Source organism: Macaca fascicularis, chromosome 11, assembly GCF_037993035.2.
Source record: "Macaca fascicularis isolate 582-1 chromosome 11, T2T-MFA8v1.1".
Lineage (NCBI taxonomy): Eukaryota > Metazoa > Chordata > Mammalia > Primates > Cercopithecidae > Macaca > Macaca fascicularis.
The window spans coordinates 113598130-113616309 of record NC_088385.1 but is presented as its reverse complement, the minus strand read 5'-3'; the positions used below and the strand labels follow the sequence as shown (position 1 = coordinate 113616309).

General features: G+C 41.7%; 1 protein-coding gene and 1 long non-coding RNA gene across 10 annotated transcripts in view; one reads left to right on the top strand and one right to left on the bottom strand.

Moving 5' to 3' along the window:
• Positions 1-18180, bottom strand: part of RFX4 (regulatory factor X4) — a 179263-nt gene that overhangs the window by 46476 nt on the left and 114607 nt on the right. For all 9 annotated transcript variants that reach the window (XM_005572116.5, XM_065524745.2, XM_065524747.2 and 6 more), the window contains 2 exons: positions 5790-5890; positions 3729-3787 (listed from right to left, as the gene is read on the bottom strand). In XM_005572116.5, coding sequence (XP_005572173.1) covers positions 3729-3787; positions 5790-5890 — 160 coding nt within the window. The remainder of the gene's footprint in view (positions 1-3728; positions 3788-5789; positions 5891-18180) is intronic.
• LOC141408093 (uncharacterized) overlaps positions 2528-18180 on the top strand; it is a 34671-nt gene continuing 19018 nt past the window's right edge. Inside the window, exon 1 of the long non-coding RNA XR_012420576.1 lies at positions 2528-2662. This is a non-coding gene — a long non-coding RNA (uncharacterized lncRNA). The remainder of the gene's footprint in view (positions 2663-18180) is intronic.

Genomic DNA, 18180 nt, shown 5'->3' with positions numbered 1-18180 from the left:
TGGCTCTTTCCACACATGTCTTTTTCTCTACAAGCAACTTCCAGGGTGGGCTGGGCCAGACCAAACCCTGCTGATTCCAGTCCCTTTGGTCTTGACCCCATGGAACAATGGGATGAAGCCCAGAGATCTGTCAGCTTTCTGAGGTAAGCCTGTGGGATGGGAGCTCTGTGCCGAATAATCCTTGTATCTCTAGTCCCTGAGAAGCTACAGGCCGGGATTTAGAAGTGTTCTTGCTACCCCAGGGCTTAACTTAATCCCAGATATTTCAAAGTGTATATTTTTCATATAAATACATTCTGAAACAGTTTATGCTCTAGTTTTCCATTTTTGCTTTTTTAAATGTAACTATAATGATTAAAACATATATGAATAATTAGGTTGGAGGAAAAGGGAAACTATACCACCATACATCTCAGTAGTTTGTTAGTGGATGGAGGGATGTGTATAGTGTGTGAATAAGTTTTTATATTTTTATATGTGTGTGTGTGTGTGTGTGTGTGTGTATGTGGTTTTTTTTTTTTCTTTAAAGCTGTGGCTTTTTCATGGAACCCTCATTAGTGAACTTAAATTTACAAGTTGGAACAATACCTGGAACAATATCATCAAGTTGAAACAATATTGAGAAAAGAAAAATATATATCCAGGATCATTTCCTTTACTTGCATGTTTTCACAATGTCTTTTAATAAAATAAAAAAAAAGATTTAAAATACACAAAGACATTGCCAAGTCTCCTAATGCTTGTAAATTCCTAGGCAAAGGTAAATACTGACAACCCCTTGTTGTACCCCGACCATCCAAGCACAAGTAAAATCTGAGTTAAATAATTGGAGAACTCTTTAAAGGTCACGAAGGCGTAGAATATATGAGTGAGGTGAATCTCTAATGATCGGCGTAGAATATATGAGTTAGGTGAGTCTCTAAGGATAATGAAAACAACTGAATAGAAAGGTAAGGTGTCCTGCATTCAAACATAACCTAGTTCAAATCCTGGCCTCATTGCTGACCAGCTGATTGATTTCGGGTGGGCAAGTAGATTAACCTCAGCCTCCTAATCTATAAAATGGAGATACAATAGTACCTACCTTTTTTGTTTTTTTCTTTCCTGAGCATGTTCCTTCAGAGATGCATTGTGAGCCACTTTATTACAATGAAATGAACTGTTTACCAAAGAGTGAATTCTGTAAGCAAGTGTTTAGAACATGCTATTTTTTTTATTTTTATTTTTTGAGATGGAGTTTCACTCTTGTCGCCCAGCCTGGAGTACAGTAGCGCGATCTTGGCTCACTGCAACCTCTGCCTCCCAGGTTCAAGTGATTCTCCTGCCTCAGCCTCCCTAGTAGCTGGGATTATAGGTGCATGCTGTCACACCCAGCTAATTTTTTAATATTTTTAGTAGAAACAGGGTTTCGATACATTGGCCAGGCTGGTCTTGAACTCCTGACCTCAAGTGATCTGCCCACCTAGGCCTCCCAAAGTGCTGGGATTGCTGGCCTGAGCCACCGCGCCCCACCTAGAACATGCTTTTTAATGGTGTCTCTTACCATCGTGTTTAGGGCCTTAGTGCTTACCTCTTAAAGAAGGGCTGCTATTGAGGATTCCTTGAGATAGTGTTTTAAAAACAGAGTGCATAGTGCAGGGAGCTCAATAAAAGTGGCTACTGTTGTTCAGATCGCTTCTCTTTCAGTGACTGTGTTGATACCTCAAGGCCTTTGCACATGGTGTTCTTGCTGGCTGGAACATTCTTCTCCCTCCTTGCCCCAGCAGCCCCACTACGATGTATGCTCCAGCCTAAATGTCACACCCATGGAAAGGCCATCTCTGACCACCTATTTCCATTCTGTTTCTTTCATCACATTTAACACTTTTGTTTTCCTGCTGAGAGCAAGTACTACTAAGCACAGTATTGGGCACACAGTAGGCACCCAAAAGATTTTGTAAAGTGAATGGTTAAGATAGGAATGCCAAGTGTTTACTTGCCTGGTGTATCTGAAAGAGCCTGGACGTGCGAATCTTGGGTCTAAATATTTGAGGTGAGTCTTCAGTTGGACGTTGTTTAGTCTGACTTGCTGTGTGTGTGTGTTTAGGAAAGCTCACTGGGATGTTAGCTGGTGTTTCATTCCCAGACTTAACCCTAGTCCTCTGTCTGATCTGGGAATGTGTCTGAAAGTTGTCCAGTAGAGATGGAAAGAGGGCATTTGCTGATTAAATTACATGCTATGTTTGTGCAGAAGGTGGAGAGGGAACATGTGGGCACCCCCACGCTTGTGCAACACGTGGCTATGGGCATGGGTGTGGACGCTTTTATCTACATGTGCGTTAAAGGGACAAAGTCCTCTCTAAATTGTCTGATCCCCAGAGGGAGGCACCAAAACCACGTCTAGTTCCCTGATACGACCCAAGAGCCACTCTTCTAAGCTGGAAAAAAAGAACCAGAGGGCCAGGCTGGCATAGCATCCGCAGAAATAAGGCAATGTTTCTTTGTTAGGCCAATATTAATTTTCTTCCCTGAATCCCATTAATCTGTCAGGCTCTGCACCGTCACCAGAACAATGCCCAGGTGTAGCCTCTGTAGCAGCCTGCATGAATCTGGAAGAATTTCCCTCTGGTCTCCAAATCAACCCCTGTGCTGTCCATGCCAGGGGCAGGACAGGAGCAGGGAGGTATGTGTGGCTGTTGTGTTATACTTTCTGGTTCCTGGCCTGGGGCCCTCCTTCAGACCACTCTAACTAGAAACCCCTCCCTCCCATCTTGACCTTGAACCCACCCAGAACCAACAGCACCTTAAAGGAGAGGCTGCAAACAGAAACACAGGAAGGGGGCAGGCAGGTGACATTCAGGAGTGAGGTGGGCCAAGTGTGACAGAGTTGGTGGAATGAGGATGGTGGCCACTGTGGAGAAGTTTGGCCCAACAGCTGACAGCTGCCTGGGGAAACGGGGCTCTGGGAGCAAGTTGTCAGCTCTTGAAGGTTTAGCTGTCATCTCCCAGTTCCAACTGTTAGTGACCATGTGAAAAAATTGTTTTGAACATATTCAAGCCAAACAACAATAACCCCACACATCTGAGGGCCAGATTTGGCCTGTGGCCACTGGTTTGCCACCTCTGCTGTAATGTCATTAATATTTTAATGTAATGTTAATCGGTTGCCTTAACAGACTTAGAGTCCCTTCATTAAAGTGCAAAATTAATAGAAATGTACTTATGTGCCATCAAGCTGTAACTACAGAGTAGGTAGGGGCATGCAGTGGGATCTTCCACTTCTACTTAATACACTTATATTTTTAAATGTTTTTCATAGCAAGCATATGTCACTTTCGTGCTAAAAATAATGCAGATCTGGAAAAAAACTAAACAAAATTGGGCAAATATTGAATATATTATATGACTTTGAACTCCGATGATACAACAAACAAATCATCCTCTTAATCTGTTTGAATCATTTGATTCAACCACTACATACGTTTTGGGCTGGATAATTAAGAGAAACACAGAACTGTGGACCTAGAACATATCTGAAAGGTTAAGGGGCAACTGATATCAGAAATTATTTTGTATATTAGTTGAAACCATTTAGTTATTGGCTAATGTTTTCATTCCTTATCTGCAGAAATGAATAGAGAGAGTGCCCTGGTAACCTGAAAGATCCTGCAGGAAGTTGTTTTTGCGAATTTGCCCCCTCATTTGCAATGACTCAGCAGTGGTTAAAACACATAGCGCAGGACAGCTACCTGGCAGAGATGATTTAGTGATGTTTGCCGTCTCAGAATTTGGGAGAACCTTCTCGACACTGCAAAGGGAAAAGAATTAGTTTGAAATATTTGCAATCTTTATGATTCTAACTTGGATTTTCCAGGGGCAGATTTCAAAACGTAGGCTGCTTATTTTGCCTACATTTGTCTCACCGCCCAATCCCATTTTATATACCCACTGGCAAAACCCTGCACTTGGTTCTTTGTTCTCCCATGTGAGCTTCAACAACTATTTCCTAATGGTGACATTCAGGGTACATATTTCAAAGTCATGCACACGATACACTCGCAGGTGTGAGAAATGGTGGCGTCAGTCAACCGTGAATAAAGGCAATTATTGTCTTCATTTCACTAATTGCAAGCTCAATCACTTCTCCCCATAAATAATTGCAGGAATCAAGTGGAAGCTTTGAAGAAGTCCCTTTAAAAAGTAGTATGTCTAATAGTAAATCCTGATTGAGCCTCAGCGGTGTGTGGGGCTAGGAGGTGCTTCTGGGATGGAACCTGGCTTTGCATTCATAATCTGTCCTTTTTATCAAATGAGCTCCATGACCTATTTGCATGTTTCGATGATGACTGCAGCTAGGAAAAGGTCTTGTTTGCTACACTGACATAATAGGCTGATAATTTGAAGTAGGGTGATCTTATATCTGCGGATTTCAATGCAGACCAGACATGTGCTTGCCCTAGCTCTTCATTCTTACAGAGCTGTTGGAGTGGGGCTTGTTTCCACCCCTTGCACATTCTCAAAATACACTCCCAGGCTGGGCTCCCTGGGAAGAAGAGCCTCCGCCCGACACACACAGGTGGAAGGTCCAACAAACCTCCTCGCCGCCGACTTTGAACAGGTTTGTTTTGTCGGCATAATTAAAATGGGTGCGGGGGCATTCTTCTTGGTAATTTCTGAACTGGTCAAGTAATAGTCAGAAATTTCCCTAGGATTATTCTAATTTGTACTCAGAGCTGGCTTGATTTGAAAAAATAAGGTGTGGGGTGGAGGAGTGGGGGTGGGAGGGGGCAGATGGGAGACTTCTAATTTTCCAGGCTGATCAATCGTTAATCCTTCTCCTTAATTACTTTTTCTTTAACTTTGTGATGTGGAATTTAGTGCTCATGAAAAGAAAAGAGCTGAAAGCCATGAAATAAAGCGGGCTTTATCAATAGGTGATGGCCACTGCAGGCAACCTCAAAGCGCGTCTGAAAGGGCTCCCTTTGCCTGTGGAGAAAGGGTAATTTGATCGCCTTCATTTTGCTCACTGGCACTTATTTCGGGCAAGAATAGCAAGCTGTTGTATTCAAATGGGGCTTTAAAAATGTATATTTTAAAACTTTGTTTTACTGAAAATCATTTCATCTTTAATAGCAATAAACAAACCGTACATGAGTCTCCCCGCAAGTACAGGCAGATTGAAACAGAAAAACAAAACTAATGCTGGGGAATGGGTGCCAACACTCAGCAAAGAAAGGGTTCACGGTCTCAATCCCTTTATGAGAAATATTAATTTGGCTTTCTAATTAGGCAGAGAATGAGTGAAGCCCTTAAGCTGTTCTCTCTCTCCTGCTACCACCATTTTATGGGCAGGAACTTCAAGGAAATCTCAGACCTGAGTTTGATTCCTTGCCCCTACTTACAGCTGTGTGGCTGCGTGGCTTTGGGGCAACTTTCTTTGCCTCTCAGAGCCTTATCTGTAGAATAGAGATACTACTTCCTACATCGCAGAGGCAGCATGAGGATTAAATGAGATAAGGAGGATGGTGGTGGTAAGCAGAAACTTTGGTGTCAGACCTGGGAGAAAATCCTGTCTCTGCACTACCTCTCTAAGCTTGACTCCTCCTCTGTAAAGGAAGAAGTGTGCCACCTATAATAAACATTTTATGAGGATTAAATATGTGTATATACATAATTAGTATAATACCTGGTGCTTTATAGTCAACCAGTAAACAGTAGCTGCTGCTACTATTGTTATTAACAACTTACGTAAAATATTTGGCACTAAAATGTAATTCTCTCTTCCCTTTCACTCCCAACTCAGTACTTACATTCGAACTTGATGTTTCGCAAGTTTTCTGGGAGGTCGTGGAGAGCCACTTTTAGCCACTCATCCAGTTGCTTGGCAAACTTTCGAATCACCTGAGTTAAGCTAGAAAGAGAAACGATGAGTTTTAAGTGCTGCCCATGTTGCTCAGTTCCTCCCACAGTCCCCTACAGGGTTTTATTTCCCCTAATCATGTTTGGGCTGCTACCAATAGGTGCCATTTGTAAGAGCAACCTCAGAGACAGTGCCAACAGCCCAAGCCCTGCGGAGAGCGGGTGGGTCTGGGAAGGGCACAAACAGAATGTACTCTGCTGGTCACTGATGCCCACTGCAAGGCTTGGTGGCATCCAGAACTAGTTAGATGCAAGCAAAACATGCTCCTTTATGCTTTTGAAGAGCTTGTGTGAGGGGTGAAGACAGTGGGCCGTGGGCCTAAGAAAGCCCAGTCTTGTCCGATCCTCCCAGGCAGGCAGGAACCCCGTTTGCAACATAACTGCCATGCCTGCTCACCCAGCTTACCAAACTGCTTGCCATTTGGTGGGAACTGGGAAGCAACAGCATATTTTTAAATTGGCAAACAACCTTGATATGGGCCTTGAAACCATATTAGATTCCAAGAGTCAAAGACAGTATTGGAACAGGAGGCAGGAGGGAACTGGAGAGGTGAAGCACTGAGCAGGGCAGTAGGTTGCAATAAGATGGGAATTTGGAGTTGAGAAGACACTGGGCCCCCTTTTCTGGCTCTTGCTATCAAAGCCATCTGCTCACAGGCCTAGGTTCGTTCTCCACGAAGTCCTCCTTGGTTGTGCCAGATATAGGGACATCTCCCCTGTTGACCATCCACACCATCCTTGCCTTCCACCAACACCGCCTAGCCTGCTGCCCTGGTTCAGCCTTTCGTCCACTGTCTCCTGTCAGACACAAAATCACCAACCTCCACCCTGCTGGGCAACCCCATTTCTCTCTGGTCACTCATTCTTTCCTTTCTCATAGCTATCTCCAACCTTCTTCAAGACCCTTATGCCTCCAATTCCCGAAATCTCCCCTCCCTGCCAGTGGGCGGAATCACCTCCTACTTCTCAGGGGGAAAAAAAAAAAAAAAAAAAAACAGAAAAACACAGAGGAAGGATGTCATCAACACTCAGCTACCTGCCTGGTTCATCTCTTCCTCCCTAATAGAATCCAGGAGCGATCCCTCCTCTTGCCGTCCCCTGCTGCTTTCTCAGGAATTGTACATTGCTGACGGTCCCTTCTCCTGTATATTCAGCTTTTTCTTCTCGACTAGATCATTCTGCTCATCTGTTTTTTTAGGAGACAGTCTTGCTCTGTTGCCCAGGCTGAAGTGCAGTGGCACAATCTCAGCTCGCTGCAACCTCCGCCTCCCAGGTTCAAGTGATTCTCGTGCCTCAGCCTCCTGAGTAGCTGGGATTACAGATACACGCCACCACGCTCAGCTAATTTTTTGTCTTTTTAGTAGAGATAGGCTTTTGCCATGTTGGCCAGGCTGGTCTCGAACTCCTGCTCTCAAGTGATCCGCCCACCTCGGCCTCCCAAAGCACTGGGATTACAGGCGTGAGCCACTATGCCCAGTCCTGCTCATTATTTTAATGTATTTAAGAATGTCTCACTTTAAAAACAACAAAAACCTCTTTATTTCCTCCACTCTATCCCCTCGAGCCACTGCCCTTTCTCCCACATCACAGACAGACTTCTTCAAAGTGCTGCCCAATTCTTTGTCTCATTTCCTTCACCTCCCATTCCCTCCTCACCTCACTCCTGACCTCAGCCTAAACAGCTCTCACCTAAGCAGCCCCCATGCATGATTCCAAACCCAGTGGACTTGTCATGGTTCTTGTCTGCTTAACATCTTGGCGGTATTCGATTCTGTCACCTGCGCCCTCCTTTTGGAAACACTCACTTCCCTTGGCTTCTGTGATCCCTCCTTCTGGCTGCTCCTCCCCAGTCACAGAACTCCTGCCCTCTGCCTGGTCAGCATGCCTTCCAGTTCTTCATATCTAGTCCTGGGCTCTCATCTCACAAAGCTTTCTTCCTTCCCTGGGTAGTTTCTCCAGGCCCACAGATTCACTGAATCTGTGAATTTCCCGTCTGTGCAGATTTACTGTCTGCACTTACTTTTGCACCTCTGGCCCAGAGGCCTCCATGCTGAACTCGTGATTTCCCCCTTGGACATGCTTCTTTTCTTGTGTCCTCTATTTCAGTATGAACTCTATTTTTCATCATTTTATTTTTATTGATAACTTTTTTATTTTCAAGAATTTCAAACATACCCCAAGACAGATAGTATAATAAACCTCCAAGGACCCATGACCCAGCTTCAACAATTGACATCATTTTTGCCAGTTTAATAGATTATATTCCACTTTTTCTTTTCTGGAGTGTTTGGAACAAATCCAAGATGTCATTTAACCCCTAAAAACTGAGTGTGCATTTCTCATTGGCAAGGTTTAAATATGTATGTGTACGTGTATACACACATATGCACACAAAGTGTGTGCAGCATTTAAATCCTCCATGCCATTAGTTTATCTAACAGAATGAACAGTAATTCCTTAATATCATCTACAGCCCAGTCTGCATTCAGATTTCTGTATTTCTCCCACAGATGTTTAGTTTGTTTGAATCAGGATCCAAACAAGGTCCACACATTGCATGAAAGATACAACACTGCCCTGTTCTGTTTCTTAAATCTTTTTTCCCCCCTATTTTGTGCCATTTATTTATTGGCAACATCATGGTATTTGTTCCCTGGAATGTCCTACACTCTGATTTGGTTGAGTTCTGTCTTGTAGTGTCATATAGTCTATCCATCTATCCTGTCTGCTTCTAAAGACTTGATTAAATTCAGTTACAATTTCTTTAGGCAAGTATCCAGTTTTGCATACACTATTTTGGACATAGTCTCTCTTTCCGTTTACCACATATTACAGATTTTGCTTCCAAATTACTTCCCAAGCGCAGCCATGTCTCTCCCTTTTCTCCCTAGTTCAGGCTGCCATCAACTCTCATCCAGACTTATAGTAGCTTCCTGAGTCCATCCTGCCCTGCTCACCTTCCCACCTCCACTCTATCTTCCACATTGTGAGAGGGACATTTCCAAAACACCTGTAATTTTGATGAAAACTCCTCAATGCTTTCACATCATTCTTAGGATAAAAAACCCAGTTCTTGCTGCAGCCCCCAAGGCCCCACCTTGCACCTTCTCCCTTTCTCCTCATTCTGGACCTCTGGCCTCCATTTGTTCCTCTCCTCTCAGGGCCTTCGCCCCTGGTATCCTTTCAGCCAAGAGCATCTCTTCCCTCTTCACCTACTCAGTTCCTTGTTATTCAGCTAATCTCAGACTAGATGTTACTTCTATATGCAAACCTTCTCCGAAGCCCCCAGACCAGGTCAGCACCCCTGATGATTCCTCTTGAATGGCCATGTAGTTATGACAGTTTGTTGTTATATACCAACTTGTGTGATTATCTGATCATTGTACATCTTTCTCACTGTACCCTCCATGCAGAGGGCAGGGACTACGTCCATTTTGCTTATCACTGTATCCTCAGTATCTAGCATAGTGCCAGACACATAGTAGGCACATAAGAAATGCTTGTTAAGTGAAATGTAAGAATGAATGGCTCTCCTTCCCCAGATGGACAACGGGCCTTGTCCTAACTGCCCCCCTCCCTACCCTCCTTATCTCTGGCTGCAGCTCCTCCCACTGTCCCCTCAGCTTACTCCATCCCCACAGCACTAGCCTCCATTCAGTTTCTCCAACACTCCAGGCCCTTGCTTACCTCACCAGGACCTTTGCACTTGCCATCCCTTCTGCCTGGACGCTCTTGCCCCAGATAGCAGCTCACCTGATCACCTGATCTAAGAGATGCCTTCCTAAGCTTCAACTGACTCCATCTCCTGCAGCATCTATGCCTTCTTGACATACTGTCCTCTGTGGGTGTATACCTGCAGTTCGACCTCCTTCCTCTGCTTTCCCTCCACCTCTCTCCTTCCCAGACTGGGATGCCAGGGTGTGTCCTCCACTTCTAGGGACATAACTTTTCCTCCGTCTCGTGCAGGTGGTTGCCAAGTCTACAGCTCCAGCTTCAGCCCTTCTCCTACATCCTACATTCACACTCATAGCTCCCTGAATGACCATCAGTGGTGATGCTAGTAAAACTACAACAATGGTGATAACAGCAGTTACCTTTTAATGAGTGCAATGTGCCAAGCTACTAAACACTTCGCATGTACTTTCTTAATTAATCCTCACTTCAGCCCTAGAAGTACATACTGTTGTTAGTCCCAAAATAGAGGTGAGAAATTGAGGCTCACAAAAGTTATTTTACTTGTCCAAAGAGATGCAGCAAGTGTTAGAGCCAGGAGTCAAGCCTAGGTCTATCTGACCTATAACCACTGTCCTACTTCTCTTTGATGAAAGTACCACATCGTGCACTTTGACATGCCTTGGATATGCTCCCCATATCTGGTGCCTTCTGCTTTTCTGTTCAGTGTTGCTATTCCTTTGGCATTTCAGGCTTGGTCTTCACTCTTTTCTTTGCCTCTTTGACTTCTCCTTCCTGCCCATACCACACACGCACGCACACACATGCACACACACACACACAGATGCATACACACATACTTTCTTACTTTAGCTAACCCAATTGTTATTAACAACCACTGTGCCAAGATTGCTTGGAAGAAGTGAAAAACTCCAGTTTGAGAGTGATTTCCCTTTCCTATAAATGGGAGTGTGTGATCCATGGTTATCTCTATAATAGTGTAGTTTTATTCCCCTGAATTTCAATATGCTCTTCTGAGTTGGAAAGGATGGGATGGGTCTGAGCTAGGGGGTGGGGAGCTGTGCCTCAGCCTGGGCCTGCCCAGGGTCATGAGTGAGAACTTCTAGTGCCAATTCTTATTTCCATGATGCCAAGCACAGGGCTTGGTACAGAAAAGGCACTCAAACAAGTTTGAGGGATGAATGAGTATATAAAACTGAAAAGTCAGTTGGAGCCTGATCTTTTGAATAAATTTGTCTTCCTGATTTAATGAAAAAGGCACTTGATTTGTAAGCCAAAGATTGCAGTGGTAATTACGTAGCCACGTAATTTTTAACAGCCTCCTTTGGCAGACTGTAACTCAATGAGGGCAGGGAGCATGCTTATCTTATGTAGTGCTGTATTCCAGGACCTAGCACAGTCCCTAGCACATTGTAGCAATCAATAAACATTTGTTTAATGAATGAATGAACATTTGTGGTTTTCTTGAATAAATATTTGAGTCCTGACTATTTTATTTATTTGCAGGTGAAGGTAAACAAGTCATTTCAACCCTCTTTTTTATTTTATTTTATTTTTTTTTCGAGACAGGGTCTTGCTCTGTCACCCAGGCTGGAGTACAGTGGTGCGATCTCAGCTCACTGCAACCTCCGCCTCCTGGATTCAAGTGATTCTTGTGCCTCAGCCACCCAAATAGCTGGGATTACAGGCGCCCACAACCACGCCCACTTAATTTTTGTATTTTTCATAGAGATGGGGTTTCGATACATTGGCCAGGCTGTTCTCAAACTCCTGGCCTCAAGTGATTCATCGCCTGGGCCTCCCAAAGTGCTGGGATTACAGGCATGAGCCACCATGCCTGGCCCTCATTTCAGCTTTTAAACTTTAACCTCCACATCTGTAAAAATAAGTCAATTATAGATAGGAAGGGAGGGGTTAACATTTCATTTGTACCCCACAAACTGCTTTGCAATAAACAGCAAATGCCATGTGTGTATGTGTGTGTTTAATACCTATAAAGCATTATTAAAAGTATGTGAATCTTTCTTATAAAGATGGGTTTTATTAAATCCTCAGAAGATACCTTTGTGGTAAAAAATATAAGTGGAGATTTAGCCTCAGTTCGCTTGATCAGTGCCTGAGAAAGATTTTAATAACACGAAGCCCTAAATGGCTCCTACATATATAATATAGACATATACATATTATTATAAAAATTGAAATTTGGTCTTAATGTAGAACATTTGAATAATGCAGAAAAGGATGAGACTAAAATTTGGCCATAATCGCCTCTGGAGGTAACCTTTGTTAGCCTATTTGGGTGTATTTCTGTTCCATCTACAATGTGGAAAGCTGGAAAGAGCATCACTCCTACCATAACAAGAAAAAGCCAGATAATCTACAAAATTACAACTTTTCTTTAAACCATTAGAGAGCTGAGGTCACAATCACGTAGCCTGGAATTTATGGAAAGAAAGGCACCTCCAATGAGAGAAGGACTTGGGGACTGGCTCACTTGCAATAGAGAGAAGAAAACAGGGCATTACATACAAGTGGGTGAAATAAATTTTGCTAACAGTTTTAACAAATAGCTAACGGGCCAGTATGAACTACCATGAGAGTATAGAACTCTTGGAATGACAGATACAAGGGAAGTTCACATCTATTTGCAAGCCCTTCTGCACAGGCCTCACCAGGTGTTCATGAGGAAGACTGGGGACAGGACAGGAGGACAGAAGAAGCCTTTCTGAGAGGTATATGTTTGGAGGAAGGGAACAGCTGTTGCAGTGGAAAAAGCATGAAGTTCCACCAAGACCTTTCTCCCTTATGGATCAAAAGCCTCAGTTGACTAGGGGAAGAGCAGAAAACACTGTTGACCCCAGGGAATAGGGAAGACCCATTGTAGGTGGGGGAAAGATGAAAAGAGAAAGCTCTCTAACCCTGCTGGAAACCACCAAGGGCTCAGATCACTAGAGATATGTCTCTGCAATGAGTCAAGATCACTGAGAGTGCCCAACTCTGAGATCCAAAGCACAGGGCTTGCTTGAGACTGAAACAGGGCTGAACAAAAGAGAACCCACTTCCCGACTTTTCAGCTCCAATCAGGCTAACAAGCACCAAGTCTTAAGCAACTGTGTGCATAGGGACGGCCTAAAGGTAAAGGAGCAGGCACATTAAGGGAAACAACCCAACAAATCTCCAACTTAAGCACAAAGTACCCCAGAATAATTTAAATCTGGTGCTACACTAAAGGTAACCATAGGAACAACAAAACCCAAATGCAATGAAGTCCCAAATAGACTGCCTCAATTCATATTCAGGAACCTAGGGGAAGGAACCTAAGGGAAATGGGAATACTTATCCCATTTCCAGGCTTAAGTATTATTTATCCCAGTCTCTACTCTTCTACACACTGTTTGGCAGCCAATAAAAATTATGAGATAAACAGAAAATTAAGAAATAGAACCTACTGTCAAGAAACAAAACAATCAACATAACCAGACTATCAGACAGGTAATTTAAAATTTAAAATAACTATGACTAATGTGTCAAAGGCTCTAATGGAAAAAGTAAACAAGCAGGAACAGAGGAGGAATTTCAGAAGAACATATAAATAATTCCTATTATTACATGAATTATTAATTAATATATTAATAATTAATGTGATAATAATTATTAGAGATAGGATCTTGCTCTGTCATCCAGCCTGGATCATGATTCACTGTAACCTCAAGTTTCTGAGCTCAAGTTATCTTCCCGCCTCAGTATCTTTAGTGGCTAGACTATAGGCATGAGCTACTATACCCAGCTAATTGTTTTTGGTAGAGACAGGATCTTGCTATGTTGTCTAGGCTGCCCTCAAGTGATCCTTCTGCCTCCGTCTCCCAAAGCACTGGGATTACAGGTGTGAGCCACACTGCACCCAGCCAGAACACAGAAATTACTTTTAAAAGAATTGTAATATTAGAAATAGACATAAAAACAAAGTACAGTAATGGAGATAAAGAATGCCTTCAATAGTCTCATTAGTAGCATTGACATAGCAAAGGAAAGAATCAGTGAACCTGAAGATATGTCAATAAAAATTACTCCATTTAAAACACAAAGAGAAAAATGAGTAGAGAACAAGCAAAATCGAGCATCCGGGAGTTGTGGGACAGTATCAAATGGCCTAACATACTTGTAATTGAAATACCAGAAGAAGAAAAAAGAGAGAAAGCAGAGAAGAAGATAATGGATGAGTATTTTCCAAAAATAATGAAATACATCAAAGCACAGATCCAAGAAGCTCAGAAAGCCCCAAGCAGGATTGAAAACAACACAAAGCATTGAGATACATCATGGTTGAACAGCCGAAAACCAAAGACAGAGACTGAAAAACCAAAGACAGAGAAAGTCTTGAAGGCATCCGAGGAAAAAAGGCACACTGCCTACAGAGGAGCAAAGATGCACAAAAAACAAACATGCAAGCCAAAAACAATGGAGTGAAATGTTTAAAATGCCAAAAGTGAAAAACTTGTTAATTCAGAATACCATACCCAGTGAAAGTATTTTTCAAATTGAAAGAGAAATAAAGACTTCTTCAGACAGAGAAAAACAAATAATTTGTTACCACTAGACCTGCAATATGAGAAACATTAAAGAAAATTTTGCAGGCAGAGGACTATGATTACATATCCAACTCATATATTATACAGATGAGTTGGATATACATAAAGAAATGAAGATTAGGAATCATGCGAATGAAAGCAGATATAAAATATTTTTTCATATCTTTAATCATTCTCAAAGATAGTTATCTAAAGCAAAAATAGTTATAATGTTTTAGGAGTTTATAGCATATAGAAAAACAAAATCTATGACAACAATAGCATAAAAAATGGGATACAAATTGGGAGTATAGTGTTAAGATTCTTATATACATGTGAAGCAGTATAATATTATTTGAAGGTATATTATAATTAAAGATATACAAACTTAAAACAACTAGTAAAAATTTTTTTAAAAGAGGTATTTTTAAAAAGACAATCATGGCCAGGCATGGTGGCTCACACCTGTAATCCCAACACTTTGGGAGACTGAGGCAGGAGGATTCCTTGAGCCCAGGAGTTCAAGCCAACCTAGGAAACACGGCAAGACCCCATCTCTATGTAAAAGTAAAACAATTAGCCAGGCTTAGTGGCACATGCCTGTAATTCCAGCTACTCAGGAGACTGAGATGGGAGGATTGCTTGAGCCCAGGATGTTGAGTCTGCAGTGAGCTGTGTTTATGCCACTGTACTCCAGCTGGAGCCTGGGTGATAGAGTAAGACCTTGTCTCAGAGAGGGGAAAAAAAAAGCCAGCCATGGAGATAAATGGGATGATGAAAATAATTAACACAAAATTAGACAAAAAAAGAGGAATAAAGGAGAAAAAACTGATGAAACTAATAGAAAACAACTAGGAAGAGGGAAGATCTTAATTGAACCATATATTTAATTACATGAAATATAAAGATCTATACATACCATACCAACTAAAAAGGAAAATTGCCAGACAATAAAAAAGAAAGACTTCCCTCTATGTTTGTATGTTGGCTATAAGAAATCTACTTCAAATATAAAGACAAATTAACAGGGTGGAAAAAAATGTCATGCAAACACTAATTTAAAAAAAACTTGGAGTTAGCTGTATTAAACAGACAAAGTAAACCTCTGAACAAGAAATATTATGAAAGATAAAAGAAGACATTATGAAAAGAAGTCAATTCACCAATAAGACATAACAGTTCTAATTTGTATGCGTTTAACAACAGAGCTTCAAAATACATGAAGCAAAAATGTATAGAAATAGACAAATTTACAATTAGAGCTGGAGGTGTCTATATTCTCTATTGCTAATCAGTAGAACAAATCAACAGAAAATCAGTAAAGACAAAGAAAATTGAAACAACACTATCAATTAAATTGACCTAGTTGACAATTAACCTAATGATACCAGAATATATAGCTTTTTCAGGTACACATAGAACATTCACCAACATAGGCCACATTCTGGAGCATGAAACAAGTATCGACTTAAAAGAATTGATATAAAACGATATATATAATATGACCAGAAGGGAATTAAACTAGAAATTATTAATAGGAAGATATCTTGAAAATCCCCAAATATTTAGAAATTAAACAGTTTACTACTAAATACCCCATAGATCAAAGAGGAATTCACAGGAGAAAGTAGAAAATATTTTGAATTAAAATGAAAACCCAACATATCAAAATTTGTGGGGTGCAGCTAAGTAGAGATTAGAATAAAATTTATAGCATTAAATGCTTTCATTAGGAAAGTAGAAAGATTTATAATCAACAACCTAAGCTTTCACTTAAAGAAATTTAAAAAAGAAGAGCAAAATAAACCCAAAGCAAGCACAAAAAGGGAGGAATAAAGATAAAAAACAGAAGTCAATAAAATTGAAAACAGAAAACAAGAAACCAGAGAAACCAAAAGCTATTTTTTGAGATCAATAACATTGATACATTTCTAGTCACACTGACCAAGAAAAAGGACAGAAAACACAAATTACCTACATCAGGAATGAGAAAGGACACATCACTACAGAGCCTACAGATATTAAAAGGATAAGAAAATATTATGAATTTAAAAAATTTAGATAAAATTCTACACTAACTCCTCCAAAAAAAAAAAGAGAGGGAACATTTTTCAACTCATTTATGAGGCCAGGGTTCCTCTGATATCTAAATAAGAGAAAGACATTATGAAAACTAAAGATGAAAAACTTTCATTATTGATCAAATAACTTTGATGAAGTATAAAACCCTCTGAACAAAATATTAACAATTCAGATCTAGCAATATGTTTTTTTAAAAATTTATGACCACCAGCCTAGGCTGAATAGTGAGACCCTATCTCTAAAAAAAAATTTTTTTTTTTTTTTAATTAGCCAGGTCCTGTGATGCATGCCTATAGTTCTAGCTATGCCACAGGCTGGAGCAGGAGGATCACTTGAACCCAGGAGTTTGAGGCGGCAGTGAGCAGTGATCAATGATTGCACCACTGTACTCCCGCCTGGGCAACAGAACAGACTTCATCTTAAAAAAAAATAATTGGCCAGGTGCCAAGGCTCACGCCTGTAATCCCAACACATTGGGAGGCTGAGGCGGGTGGATCACTTGAGGTCAGGAGTTCGATACCAGCCTGGCCAACATGGTGAAACCCCATCTCTATGAAAAATACAAAAAATTAGCCAGGCATGGTGGTACACACCTGTAATCTCAGCTATTTGGGAGGCTGAGGCAGGAGAATCACTTGAACCCGGGAGGCAGAGGTTGTAGTGAGCCAAGACTGTGCCATATCACTCCAGCCTGGGCAACAAGAGCAAAACTCCATCTCAATAATAATAATAATAATAATAATAATAATAATAATACACACACACAAACACACACACATTCAACCTGATATTAAAAACCTGTAGCTAGCATTGTATTTTATAGTAAATACTGAATGCTTTCCCCTTAAGGTCAGGGAAAATGCAAAGATGTCCACCCTTGCCTAGGCTAGGACATCATCCTAAAGATTTTAGCCAGTGCAATAAGACGGGGGTGCGGAAAAGGTATACAGATTGAAAATCACACACACACACAGAGCAGGAAGCACTGTGAAGGTGTAGGCAGAGATTAGAGTGATGCGTCTGCAAGCCAAGAAACACCAAGGATTGCTGGCAACACCGGAAGCAGAAGACAGGCATGGCACATATTTTTCCTCAGAGCCTCAGTAAGGAACCAGCCCTGCCAATGCTTGATTTGGGACTTCTGGCCTCCATAAGTGTGGGAGAATACCTTTTCTGTTATTTTAAGTCACTTTGCCAGTTTGTGGTAATTTGTAACAGTAGTCACAGGAAACTAACACACTTCACCATGTTTAAAAAAAAAAAGGTAAATGAAATGTCATTCATCACAGTGTTGTTTGTAGTAGGACAAAACTGGAAATATCAAGAGAATCGACTAAATGCAAGATGGTGGAACCCTATACAGTTGTGAAAAAGAGAAAAGCTCCTTATAGATGGATGTGGAATGTGCTTTGTAACAGTCCCCACAGGAAGGAGTGCCACTGTAAATGGGTGGGTTTATTTACAAGGGACATGTCACAAAGGTGTGGATGGGGTAGAGGAACTGTAAGGGAGACTGCTGCGACCTAAGGCTCAGACCACAGGCTCTCATCCACCCTGTGCCCAAGGACAGCCTGGAAAGTTGCCTGGAAGGGAACACAGCCCAGTGAAGGAACCCAGCCAGCCTGACACAATCTCACAGGGAGGGGGCCAGATAATCCATCTCCTGACTTCACTCTCCTCCCTCCATCCCTCCCTGAGAAGCACCCTGTGTGGTGGCCCATGCTATCAGCATATGCCCCACCCCCAGCCCCAGCAGAAGGCAGCATGAAGTGTGGAGAGTGCATCTGGAGGGGCATGGAAGCTGTCCAGCACAAACTTCAAGGTTAAGTTGTTTGGTTTTACAGCAAGGCACAGAACAGTATATAGTGTATGTCACCATTTCAGTAAGAAAAACAGTATATTATACGTATTGATTACATGTGCATATCAGATCTGGTCA